Here is a 14,711-nt window from a genome sequence, read left to right as displayed (position 1 = left end):
AACCAAAATTAATGAAAAATGGTACTAATTTGTTAAGGAGAAATGTAAAAAATCAGCTTTCTATTATTGTTATTTAATTTTGTTAATGGGCACAACTGCTTTGCAGTCATTGGTGCAGTTTCAATAGGTACCAAAGATACTAATTATGGATAGAATGTACAATTTTAGTGAATTCGTTACCTATTAAAAATGCATCAATACAGTGTGGTTTTAATATAGATTCTGCAAAGTTCTTTATGACTCACTTAAAAGGAATAAGTACAAGAGAAAATTGCAAGCTTATGGAAAAATTTCAACTTTCATGAGTTGACTTTGAACAACTGCATCATGATAAATGATACTGAATACAGTTAATCTAAATTTTGATGGGATGTTCTACTAAAAGTGTGCTTTGCTTAATTTAAGAATGTAAATCTACATAAAAAGGTAATATAGTGATAAATCAAAAATATTGGAATTAATTTAACTGCATTAATTGTGTTAGTATATATCTTTCAGTTTTCTGCATGGTTTTGTAATATTGTTCAGCACTGATTTATTGTTTTTTCAACCATACGAAAAATGGGTATTCAACTAGTATATTGATAAAAGGAAATGGAAATTTTTAACAGCCGAAAAAATTTTACAGCTAACTTTCTAACTAATTTTTTTTCAACTTAATATATTTAATGTTAAAAACATAAGTTAAAATATGCATTAAAAAAAGAAGAGAGTAAAGGAAGAAAAGCTTTAAATCTAGCATTTAACAAAAAATGACAGAAAAAGACTTCATATGCATTTATGCTTTAATTTTCTAATTTATAAATGATAAGACCAAAATAAAGAAAGATTATATTAAACAATAAAATCTCAGCATCAATTTCAACTCTTTTCTTAACCATAGAGTTTTTTTTTTCTTTTCCTTTTTTATGACATTTAATATCATTTCTCTCATAACAAACAAACCAAATTTTAATCGATTCAATAAAATAATTTCCAAACTAAAACAAAAATATGGTTGAACTATCATAAAAAGACTCTTTCTTCCTTCACAAATCAATAGCAAAAATACATTACAATGCAATTCTAATTTTAGTAAATGCATTTCTCCTTTTTTTGAAAAAAATAATAAATCATTCTAATTAATTTCAAAATTTCTACACAATAACAGTGAATACCTGTTTCAATACATAACTGCAACTTATCTTCAAAAAAAAGAAAAAAGTGAAGAAAAAAAACTATTTTAAAAATGTAAAAAAAGTTTAATCTAAATTTTTTTAAAAAGCAAGCATTTCATATAAGCTAAACACATAATTAAAATAAGAAAACAGAAAAAAAATTAACATTCCTATAATTTAATTAGATATTACCTTGTCCGTTATAATTGTAGACAACAGATGTGACATTTTTCTGATCATTTTCCACCTAATCAAAGAAACAATTATAGCAATAAATAAAACATGGAAGACTTGAAAATTTTTGTTTGTTATCAAACCTATTACAATAATAATAAAAATAATTCAGCTAATATAATTTTTTAAAAATTATCACAATTGTTTATCATTTGCTTTTTTAAGCTGAAATGTATTTCAGATTGTAACTGTATAGAGTGTGTAATAATTATATTTTATTGTGCTTTGACATTTTTTCCTGCAATACTTACATTCAAAAAATTCTCAGCAAAAATATTTTGACAAGTAAAAGATGAAGAAAAAAAAATGAAAAAAAAATTTAATAGCAAAACTGATCATAGAAGCCTCAGCTTATTAAGCAAAACTTGCAACTTGTAGCTTTACAAAACTAATAAGTGAATTATCCCTAATTAGCCATATTGAAAAATACAAGTTGCCATGCACTGGTTAGCTTTTATACATTTTGAAAAGAACATAATGGAAAGCTTTCAATAGCATGGTTTTACATTTTAACAAGTTTTAAAATATAAAAAAAATCAAGAAATTTTAAACAAATTAGAGAAAGAGGAAAATTTTAATAAAAACACAGAAAATCATAGATCTGTGGTAGATTTTCATGTCTACCATTTCCACAAATAATAAATGCCTTCTCAGTTGTGCACAAATAATAAATGTCTTCTTTATCTGATTAAAGGCTGATTTTGTTACTGCTAAATAAAACAACCTCTAATAAGTAATATGAATTTAAATTAGAAAAGAAACAAATTTCCCCAAAATACTTCTTTCAAATATTTGTTTTTTACATATGTTCCTACTTATGCCATTTAATATTTAGAATACACAAATTTTAAGTGTGATGTATGAATAAATCTCTCTATTCTAAAAAAAAGTTTTTGCAGTTAATTTTGTCCCCTGAAAAACTTTTTAACTACGTGATGAAAATCTAAGATTAAGGAATCAATTCATTCAGAATCTTTCAGGGAAGACATTTAGGGCATTCAAATCTTTTACATAATTTTAAATTTTTATTTATTTTAGTTTTAAAGCACGATTTTGCAGTTAATAATGAAGAATAACCGCCGTTCACAACAGCCAATCACATGTCTGAAAACGGCAAGCTTAAAAAAGCGATTTACAAGTCTGAATTTTCTTTTTCAGAGATGCAACCAATCACAAAATAGTTAGAATTTCATTCTTCAGTTTTACAACATCTCAACTTATTTCGTATTGATATATTGATTAATCTGATTATTTGTTTTCTAAAACGTTAATTCGTAAATTTAATCTGGTTTTAAATCTTAATTCGATTTGTTTATTTACAAGTAATGCGAAGCAAGTATGATTCCCAGAAAAGCAATAGAAATGATCGATAGAACTTTTCGTGATCTTCTAGCTAATGAGATACCATTTGGTGGTAAGATAATCATTTTAGGTGGAGATTTTCGACAAGTGTTACCTGTCGTTAAAAAAGCTACACATATGCAGGTTATTAATGAAACTATAAAATACTCTTTTTTTTGGCCATTTTTTGAAATCCTCCATTTGACAATTAATATGAGAGTTAAAGCTGGTAACCAAGAATTTGCCAATTGGTTGTTGACAATTGGCAATGGAGAACTTTTACATCTTGATGCAAGCACTCCTGATCTTTATTGTAAAGATATCATTTCTTGGTTTTTTGAAAGAATCGATTGTCTTAATACTAACTTCATTAATCACATCATATTATCACCGCAAAATGATGAAGTTAACAAAGTTAATGAAAATATTTTATCACGTGTGCCAGGTGAAGAGGTTATAAGTTATAGTATTGATAAGGCCACACTATATGGAGTAGATAAATCAGACGGGAGAGAAGAAGAAGCTACTTTAAGGTATTCTATTGAATATTTAAACTCCATAAATCTCCCGGGACTGCCACCTCATCAGCTCAAATTAAAAGTTGGATGCATTGTAATGCTGATCAGGAACATATCTATTGTTGATGGCCTTTGCAATGGAACTCGATTGACTGTTCTTAAAATAGGGAAAAGAGTATTGACTTGCCAAATTGCTACTGGTAATAAAAATGGTAGTATTGTCAATCTTCCAAGAATAGAATTAAATACATTATCAAGTAATTCTTCCTTACCATTTGTGCTTTATCGACGACAATTTCCTGTTAGATTAGCTTATGCCTTAACAATTAATAAGGCCCAGGGCCAAACCTTCGATAAAGTTGGGCTATATATTGAACGGCCTATTTTTTCTCTTGGTCAATTATATGTGGCATTGTCAAGATGCACAACGAAGGAGAACATTAAAATATTTATTAAAGATGATCCTGTCATTAACAATATTGTATATAGAGAAATATTATAACGTATATATATAATGTCAAATTTATAAATGTATTTAGCGTAAAGAAAATGCTATTGGTGCATTGTTTATTTTAATTCCGCAAAATTAATGTTTTCATTTATAGTTATTTTGCTGAATATTATTAAAATATTTTTTTAAAAATTACCCTGTTCTTAACAATATTGCTTATTGAAAAATATTATAGTGTTTGCATATATATATATATATTGAATTAAATGTGTTAAAAATATATTCATTTCTTTGGGACAAAGTCTGTATTATTGTGATTATCATTTTTTTTAAACAAGTTTCATATTAAGATTATATCTGCACATTGATGTTAATTTCTGACAATTTTGGCTCATTTAGAGAACAAATAGGACATAGAAGGAACTGTAGTCAACGAAAAAAAGTGACATTGATATTGACACACTGCTTATTCTACATTTAAGAAAATTAATTCTTTTCGATGATAACAGTTAATATTCAGTTTAATATTGAAATATATGAAATCAAAGCATTCTTGGTTTTGCAAAGCAAACCAAGAAAGAATTGTGAAGCAATTCTCCGGGGGTTGGCGAGCGTCAGCGAGCACGGGGCGGAGCCCTCTAGTTGAAAAAAAATAATAAAAATCAATATTAATAAATTTTTCTCAGTACACTGGAAGTTTTGTGTTCGGCTAACCACCCAACAGGAATATCTGCTTTTACATCCCAGAGCCTAAGGACAAGAAAACTGGGCTGAGCAAAGTAGGCTTTGGTCCTTTATGGGCTGCCATGCCAGTGAATTTAGTTTAGTTGATTTTCTTCAGTAATATGCCAACATAGAATTTTTTATAACAGATAAAGCAAAAGTCATACATACAAGCTATAATGTTTTTTTACAAAATAATAAGTAAGGCAAAATATATTACTAGATGTTCAGGACAAAAATCTTTTAGAAATCCAGAGTTTTCTTGAATATATCGAGCATCATAAACTCTATAGAAAGAAAAAAAAGAATCGTTAAAATTCATAATTTAAAAAAAAAAAATTGTAAAGGAAATGAAGATTCAATCATTACTTGACAAACTGGCTCCTTCCTCCAACAACATATTCAAATGATTTTAGAGGATTGACAAATATAGAATATAGTGGCACTTTCTTCTCCTTAGCTTTACATAATACTAGCCTGAAAATAATCGGTTCTTAATAAAATTTCAAAAAGGATAATATAAAATTTCCACACAAAAATGAGACAATTCATAGCTCATCTTTAAATAGAAAAAACTTTCATTATTTCCACAAATCTCTTTTGTTACGCTAAACTAAGAAAAATGTAAAAAAAATTCATAAAAGTTTATTAAAATTATCTTGTTCTCATAATTGGAGAGATATATTTCTAAAACAAGTTTCCAAAACCTGAACAGACATTAGAAGAAGTATATTTAACATATTTATGATTTTAAAAAAAAATTCTAAATATAAGGAAAAAATTAAAATTCATTTTGTAGAAATTTATAATCTAAGCATCACATCACAGCCAAAGTAATTGGTTCAGTAAAAGCTAAAAAATGAGCATCATTTTAAAAAATGTGTTTTTGTGAAAAATAGAACATTAAATATATTAGTTTCTATCAAGTTAACATGATATAAAAATAAAATAAATATTTTTAGACACTAAGTAAAAAATGTTAGGAAAAAATCAAAAAGCTTATTAACTAAATAAGGTTTTAATATCAAGCCGAATCATATATTTAAACCATTTGACATGATATACATTTAGAACATATAAAAAACATTACACCTAATAGATATGAATGTTGGGTTTAATGGCACAAAGTCCACAGAAGGACATGCTGCGCCTAATAGATATGTAAAAGGAAAATCAGCATGTGTATTAACAAAATAAGGCATTTGTATATAGTTAAATTAAATTTTTAAACCATTTAACTACATGATACATAAATAAAAAATATATTTTAAGACACTAAATGAAATTGAATCTCACTTTTAAACTATTTAACAGGATATACAGTTGAAATATATATTTTTAAGATATTAAAGAAAAAAAGTGTAAGAAAAAAATCAGCATGTGTAATAAATAAATAAAGATACAACATTATATATTTTTTTATAACTATAACAAATTTCAAAATATAATCATAGGTTCCAAGAAATTATGAGAATACCTGTCTGGTTTTTCTTTGCGTAAGTCTACTTGAAATACAGCAGCATCTTCTCCACAACTGTAAAATGTATTAGGCGAATCCATTTGCAGAGCAAGCTAAAATAACAAAAATTTCAACTTTTTATGTTCCTCTAATCTTTCTTCTAAAAAAGGAAACCACAACTATAGATCTGAACATCAGATTTAGAAATCTCTTTTCTTTTTAAAAATACCACCACTAAAAATATTTCCCATGAGGTGAAATCACTATAAATGGAGAAAAAATCATGGTTCATAGCATTTTTCTTACTCGGATACACTGGTTTATATAGAATATGTTAGGTCTGCTTAAAATTTACCACTAAAGTATGTTTCTATCAACTTATAAACTATGCTATTCAGATTCTTTAACAAATATTATTTGATTCAAAAAGCTAAATTAACATTATAATAAGAATCAAAACAAACCTACCATATAATAATAGAACTAAAGAAATAGATATCAATACAGCCGTTATCAATGACAAAGAAATAAAAGCTGATTCCTCCATTTCCGTTAAATTTTTCATGAAGCTTAATTTTTTCATTTCACACTGTTTGTTTACATACAAGATAATTTAGAGCCAAACATTTGTATTTTTTAACAATGAAAAAAAAATTAAGTTATTTTTCATATCTTTTTTTACTTTTTCAGCTACATTAATATAAAAAAAGTTTTAATTCTGTCAACATTTCTTTTTTTATAAAAATTATTCAAGTTTAAGATTCATTCAAATACTATATAGTTATCCTTAGACTGATTATTCATTAGATATCATATTCATCAAGTCAAATACTATGTAATGATCCTTAAACAGATTATTCATTAGAGATTTAATTACTAAAAATTTGCATTTTTAGCTACTAACAAGAGCGACTAGTAATCTTTTTTACTAAAGTGATATCAATGGTTTCTAGTCTTGTGGACCACCTAGAATTATTTTATCATGGTTTACTGTTTTAGTAGTTGGAGAAACAATCGTAATATTGAACGCTGCCTATAATCTTAATAATTATATCATTATAAACATAGTAATCACATGTCATTTATCAGAAAATATCACAAATTTAATTCATCCAATTGATCGCATACAGAACAAAAATATTATATATTAAAATATAAAATTATTTATTTTCAATATCTTCTCTATATAGCCAACTGTAAGTTTCACAGGAGTGACTGTGAGTTCAACTAAAAAATCCTGAAAATTTCTCCAATAAAATCATTTATTACGTATTGTAAAAAATTAACGTCTTTATAAATTTAAATTATTGATATTTTCTAACCATGAAATTCTAAATAAATTATATGCAGCATAATTTAAATTAATAATTATTTAAACAAGTTTACTTTTATCTCTAATCACATTTATTATTCTACTAGAAAAAATATTTACAAATGAAAGAGATGCCAAACATAAATTCGAGTTCTAATATTTCTAAATAAAACATAAATTTTTTTTAAATACATAAATGTGATCAATAATTTCTTGAAACTCTTGGACCTCGGATTTCAGGAAACTTCCGGATCGCGTTTCCCGGAAATCCGGATTTTTTCCGGAGCACAATCATCTCTGCTTTCATATCAGAATATAATAATCATTTTTAAAATTAATCAGCTAGGAAAGCTAATATACTAGGAAAGTTCAAAATGATGCACCACTTGCAATTTTATTTGCGCCTTTGAATTGGCCACTTTCTCCTTGAAATGTCTGAATCAATTACAACTTTTTTTTTAAAAAGGAAACTTATCAACTTCCAATACCTGGAAAGCAGGAGAAAAATTAAAACAACTTTACATGGCTGAATGAACATTGAAAAATACTATGTAAATGGGCATTAAACTGGATCTTTCTAAGCAAAAAGAAAAAAAGTAAAGAGCCCTTGCTACGGCCTATATGTAGGCTAAGTGACTATTTGAGATTGAGGCTCTATAAATTACAGTCCTTTATTGTAACCTTTACAAGTTATTTACACAGTATTATAACTAATTATTTTAATAACAAAATTGAATGAAAATTTAAGACCCTTTGATGAGCATAGGGACTGACTACTAATTTGCTTTAGCAGTTTACAACATGATCTATCAAATTGAGTAAAATTATCTAACAAAGTACTCCTTACCTTATGAGCTGCACCTTTATGCTGAGCAAGTTTTCTAGTCTTTTTGCACTCTCCAGAAGATGAAATTTCTCCAACACGTACTTGCCCATCCCGTCCACAGCTAACTATAAACCCATCTTGAGACAAAGGCATAAATTTTGCCTACAAAAATTTAAATTATTTGGTTTATAATGTTCATATTAGGTAAAATTTTAAAAACAGAAAACAAGACTACAAATTAGGGATGTAACAAATAGTGATTTGGCTGAATAGTCAAATATTCAGCCAAATAACATCTTTAAAAAAATCATTTATACATATTTTTTACATATAAGTAAGTTTAGTCATTAATTGAAAAATAATCAAAACTCAGCTTATAGGGTAAAAGGAGAAAAATTTTAATAAAAAAATTTAAGAAAATAAAGATAATTAGATGTTTAGAATGTTAAGTTTTAAATTTAAAAAAAAGAGAAATAGAAAAAATATTGTCTTAATTCATAAAACAAAACCTTAATACTAAAAATAATATTTTCCTCAAAAAACTATCCATAAAATGTTAAAAGAGATAATGTCTATCATAAACGCCTTTAAAAATGCAGTGCTATCATAAAAACGCCCATAAAAAAATTATAACACAAAAGGAAAACAGAAAAATAAAATATAGAAGAAAATTTTGAAGCTAAACATCTCAGTTTTCCAATTACAATATTTAAAAAAAAAAAAATTAAGTTTAAACTCTCATAAAAACCCTCTTGATTGCTGCATCATAATATAAACATCTACAGAAACAAAATTTGTGAAAAAGAAAAAGCTAGATAAAAACTAAAATGTTTCTTTAATTTTAAATTAAAGATTTAATGCCAAAAATATCAATTTAACATTTTTCCATTGCTGTATTTTTAGAAAAAAATGACCATAAAAGACTAACGTTCATGAGATAAGCTCTTTAAAAAATACTCTCTAATAAAAATGCTGATAAAAAGAATAGTTAATTAAAAAAAGCTAAAGAGGAACAGAAAAAAGAGTTACAGTTTACTATGATACATACTAGTTACATGTCTTACAGTATCAGAAAAAAGTGACAAAAAAAAAGAATATTCTATTAGAAATGCTCCATTAAAATGTTGCGCTATAATGAAAAGAAAAACAAGCGAAAAAGAAACAAATTTCAAAACAATTCTCAATTTTTAAAGCACAAAAAGTTGAACAAATGATAAACTTAACTTGCTTGAATTACAATTTAAAAAAGAAAAAATCAGCATTACGAAACTGATAGATCAGTATAAAGTAATCTAGTTTCAATTCTTCAAATTTCACTGTTTCATTTATCTTTCAGAACATAAATTAACAAGTTTTAGAACTTAACAAATGTGTGTAAAAACAATTTCTAACAATGTATTGTAAAAAAATACTATTAAATTATTTTTTATTAAATCTATTCAAATTTCCCCCAAAAAAACTTTACTGAAAAATACGTTTCCAAGCAATACTTTGCTGAATATTTGGCCAATTTTTCGGCCAACTGAACATTAAAAAAAAAAAGCAAATACTAAATAGTGGCTGAATATTCGTTACATCCCTACTACAAATGATATACTGTTACAACATGCAACATTTTCCATCTTGTCTTTAGTTAAAAATCTATAAAGTTCATTTTACTAGAAATAAATTGAAAAAAATTAAGTAGTTAACAGAGGTTTTAAAATTTTTGAAGTTATAGTGTTATGCGTGTAAAAAAAATGATTTCTCATTACATTAGTTGGACGAAGTAGAAAACATTTGAACAGTGGTTCAAATGCTTTCACAGTTAAATTATAATAATTAAACAGTTAAATAATAAATTAATATAAACAGTTAAATTATAATACAAAAAATTCACTTCATGTGAAATTTAGTCCCTCCCCTCTATTAATAAATTTATTTAAAAATGATTGGTTGACATTTTTTTTAAAAACAGATAATATAGTACACATGAAATTACATTACTGAAATTAATTTTTAAATACTCAACCAGTAAAAATATTAACGCTTTATGTATTATGATCAGTAAATAATAAAATTAACGCTGATAAATGGTACTAAAAATACCCCTTCCCTCTGAATTTCACTTCCAAAAGGTGCATAAAAAAATTAACTTTGCCAAGTAAATATTATGTACTAATATATAATACTACTATCCCAGGCTTAAAGAATATTCGAAGTTTGATACCACTGTTTTGTATTTAGTAGTTAACTAAATTGTTATCTTAACAGTTATCGAATATTTACCTGAAAAACATTGCTTCTGTGACCACTATTATAATCAAAAAGTGGCTCTCCTATGGTCCAATCCCATACTACTATGTCTAAATCATCTGATCCAGAAGCAAGTTTGGTACCGGTTGAGTTAAAATTTAAGGCATTTACACATCCATCATGTCTTTTCATTTTATCCATTAACTCTAATCGTTCAACCATATGAAGGCTTCCATAACACTTATATCGGAAAAGATCTGGGGAATAATTTAGACGATGTCCATACTGTCGAGAAGTAAGAGCTAATGGAGCATTCCAGTTATATTTTGGTCTTGGAGTACTAGGAGTAGGATCATAGTCCTTATCACTTTGATCAGCTGGTTTAGCTTTCCCAACCTTTCCATAAGTATGATCACTATCACAGTTTGAGTCAGTTTTTTCACTAGAATTTTCACTATCACTATCTGAAGAACTTCTGTGAGAGAGTCTCATAGAAAGATTTTTATCATCCGAAGAACCGGAAGTATCATTTTTACTTTTCTTTTCTAGTGGAGATTGACTACTACAAGATGCTGTTGCTTCATTTACACTGGCTGAAACAGCTTCTAACTCCTCACCCTGTTGATGTACATTTGGAAAGTTACATGGCTCATTATTACCAGAGTCTGGACTATTCTGTCCCAATTTTTTTTCAATATCACTAAAATTTTCGATATCACTTTCGTCAGAGGTCTCATTTTCTTGTATAACATTGATGCCACTATCATCTTTCTTCATTCTTTTGCCTTTCATACTGCATTCTTGGTCACTAGAAGACCCTAAACAGTCATTTTCAGAAGATTCTACCTGAGGTGATCTTTTAGATTTTCCAGAACTTTTGGAACTTGAAGCCATGTTTTTAAAGTTGTTTTTTACTTTGGCATCTATACGACTATATTAATTTCATCTAAAATACATAATGATTATAATGAACTGACAGAAAATCATTTTAAGAAAAATATACTTCGTATTATTTAGATACTACAGAACAAGAATATAGAAAAAAGGAACTAAGTGGATGTAATTATCTTTATATTTTAGCTTTATTATTTTTTATAGAATTCTGCTTTAAAATGTATAATACAGTATGTCAGTAAAATCGCATCACTTAAATTACTAAATTTTAATTAAAAATGACTTAGCTAAAACCACTAAAAACAAAACAGAATAACACAAAATATAACTTATTAAAGTTGAAAAGTTTTCAAGTTCAAACTATTTAAAAAATTATATATCTAAAAGAGAATTTCACATTTCAAAATTTTGAAAATATATAACTTGGATTTTATTGAGAAAACAAATTTCATAACTAAAATTCTATTAATGTAGTATCAGATTAATATGACGATATTTGAAATTATATATATATATATATATATATATATACATATATATATATATATTTATCAGAAAATTTCTTATAAGAAATAACATTTCACTCATAATCATAAACAGAACTTATGAAACATTATGATTATGCTAAAGGACAAAATTAGTGGTCTCGATGTTGTGACTAGATAAAATGAAGCGGCCACCAAAAAAATTACCATCATTTGCCACCTCTTCATTTTGTCATTTGACATTCCATCCTCACCATTCCTTAGTTCCAAGAAATGCAACCGTATAATATGCATAAAAACTTTTATCTTCAATAATTTCTGTTTATTTTTTAATTAAATAGTTAACAAATTGCATGGTAATTAATTTCCTATAAGCAATTTATAAATAGGCTAAATTTAAGCACAATAAAATTCAATCCTAACTCTTTTACAATCTTTTTAAAAGAAAGGATTTTATATTTTTATTATAGTCTAATAGTATAGTATAGTATAGTCTGACAGTATAGTATAGTATTCCTTGAAGACTTTTTCTGCTCTTTTTTTATTGATAGCTGCTGATTCTGCAATTTTTATCAACATCTTTCAGATGTGTAGAACTTTGTTTATTATTGAGGCCATAAGAGAGAATTAATTATTAATGAAATGAAACATCTTAAAGACTAAGCTGCCAGTTTATCTTCTTTTCTTTGCTGCAAGATGAAATGAGAATAAAAAGGCGTGTGCAGTATATCCTCTTTGTCCCAAATGACAATGAGGAGGGAAGGGAAAATGGCAAAAATAGTAAAAACCCCGAAAAGTAATATTTGAAAGAAAAAGCAATATTATCAAAAAGTAATATTTAAAAGTAATAATAAAGTAACAACAAAAAAACTGGCAATGATTGAAGGATAAGATTTATCTGAAATAGAAATTTAAAAAACAAATCAAAGATTTAAAAAAAAAAAAAAAATTTGAAGGAATGAACAATAAAAAAATAAAGAGATAAATGTAGCTGAGAGCAACAGTTACAGAAATTCTATCCACAATATTTTATGTTTAATTAAGAGGTTTAATAGTTAGTTATTATTTTTTTAGTCTGATACGGAAATTTAAAATTGATTATGAGAAAAAGTTTAAAATTGAACCTTTTATAATTTTTCCTTTTTTTTTTATTATTATATTTTCTCAAAACATTATATGTTATAACAATAATATATGTAATATATTTTTTCAAAATAATATCTCAAGTTTTTAAAAGATAATAGGCAACACATAAAGATTGGAACTTCTTAATTATGTAACTTTTGAAAATCATTTGGTATTTACTATTTATGATAATCAATCAACAAAGAGCAACAGGTTCTGCTACAAAACAAGATAACCAGTTTATTTGATGTCAAGAGCAGACAAACAACATGATAGGATATTCAGGGATTGTCTCTGACAAAGTAATTTTTATCTCAGAATTTTCATCTTCTGCCTTGCTAATGTTTAGAAAAATGCACTCATATAAATTAATTATTCTAAAAAAATTAAACTACTCTGCTTAAGCAGATATAAAAAACCTATTAATCATAGTAACCTAATTTATATATTAGGTATAGGTACCTATTATCAGAATACCTACTTCTATAATAAAAGCAGTATCTATAACCATATTTAATTAAACATTAATAAATTGGGAACTTTTAATGTCTTCTAAAAAGCAGCACTAAAATAATTTTTAACTGCATACCTAATAACTGGATTAATCAGTCTGATTTCCAAATGTGTTGGTAAGAAACCTAAAACATGCTTCTCTATTTGTTAAAAATAGCCCTTTCATTATAGGTTCAAATTATTATTAGTAATTTATCAAATCTTATGATTAAAGAACCAAATTGCTTAATTTCAAAATAGAATTTTCAAGAAGTAAAAAATAGAAGAGAGTAAAATTTTATTTAAAATCAAACTTAAAAGCATATAAATATTTTTACATCTTTAGTGTATGCAAAATATATTGAGACACATTTTACTTTTTTCAGTTTACTTTATTAAAAATTATCAATTTTCAAATTAATAAAACACGATTTTTATAAACAAGAAATTTCAAAAATAGTCAGGTTGATCTGATGAGTATTTTCAATCAAAATATTCATTTCCTACTAAAAGAATAACTAGAAAGTGAAAAGGTTCATTATTTTGTCTATAAAACACCTCGATAACGAGCAATTCCACAGAGAAAATTAATAGATTCTTTAGATTGATGACAATAATATAGAATATATAGTTTAAATAATACTTTAAAAACTAATTTTTGCGCTTCCGAAATCCGAACGATCATAAAACTGACTTATGACTTATATAAAATAGATACATGGTATTTTAACTGTCAAGTTTTTCCCTACATGATGATTCAGTGAACAAACAGTAAGAGTTAATTATTAAATGAAATTAGTTAAATAATACTACGACAACTGCAAATGATGAATATTAACAAAGATGTCGTCGTATTCCTCGGATAAAATATAGGTTAAGTAAACGTAATACTTCAGAAAAATAAATAAATAAATACGAAGAGAATTGATGACCATTTGTAAAGGTCAAACGATATCTACCTAAATACTAGCTTAATTTTGCTAATTACCTATAAAACATATGTTTAGTAATTAACAATTCTGCTTTATTGGATTGTATTTTATTGATGTTTATTAAGATAGATTCCTGCTGCCTATTTCTGTTCAAGAGTTAGCAACAAAAATATGTTCCAATTTAAAATTATTATAACACCGCAATTCGGGTTCGTAGGGCTCGAATACGCCATCTAGGGAGAAGACCGGTTCCATGCCTTTGGCCCTTCTCCCTTCCCTCTTCTCCTCTTTTCTGTTCGATATATTTCCTTTTCTCAATATTTTTCGTTTTTAATTAATAAAAATATTAAAAAATTCCATTATGCTTTAATTGAAAATTTCCATGCTGCTTTCTTTCAGAACTATATTCAATGTAGTTTTCAGCACCATATAGTTTCCCAACTTAAAAGATTTTAATCTATATGAAAATCAAGAAAGAAACTAATGTACTTCCTTCTTCCATGACTCTCAACACGCTAATGGTGATA

At 26.3% G+C, this 14,711-nt stretch overlaps 1 protein-coding gene across 5 annotated transcripts in view; it reads right to left on the bottom strand.

Annotated features, from left to right (window-relative positions):
- LOC107436873 (DDB1- and CUL4-associated factor 8) overlaps positions 1 to 14,362 on the bottom strand; it is a 29,069-nt gene extending 14,707 nt beyond the window's left edge. The window contains exons 1-7 of one of the 5 annotated variants that reach the window (XM_087153584.1): positions 14,241 to 14,362; positions 10,290 to 11,202; positions 8,043 to 8,183; positions 5,902 to 5,996; positions 4,794 to 4,901; positions 4,645 to 4,711; positions 1,350 to 1,404 (exon numbers count right to left, since the gene is read on the bottom strand). In XM_087153584.1, coding sequence (XP_087009710.1) covers positions 1,350 to 1,404; positions 4,645 to 4,711; positions 4,794 to 4,901; positions 5,902 to 5,996; positions 8,043 to 8,183; positions 10,290 to 11,150 — 1,327 coding nt within the window. In that variant the 5' untranslated portion in view covers positions 11,151 to 11,202; positions 14,241 to 14,362. The other 4 variants (XM_087153585.1, XM_087153586.1, XM_087153588.1 and 1 more) reach the window with 4 other exon arrangements.
- Between the last annotated feature and the right edge of the window lie 349 nt (positions 14,363 to 14,711).

The sequence above is a fragment of the Parasteatoda tepidariorum genome, chromosome 10, assembly GCF_982258835.1.
Source record: "Parasteatoda tepidariorum strain Cologne lab strain chromosome 10, Ptep-v5.0, whole genome shotgun sequence".
Classification (NCBI taxonomy): Eukaryota; Metazoa; Arthropoda; class Arachnida; order Araneae; family Theridiidae; genus Parasteatoda; species Parasteatoda tepidariorum.
The sequence above is the reverse complement of the archived record's forward strand: the minus strand, read 5'-3'. Positions and strand labels throughout refer to the sequence as shown.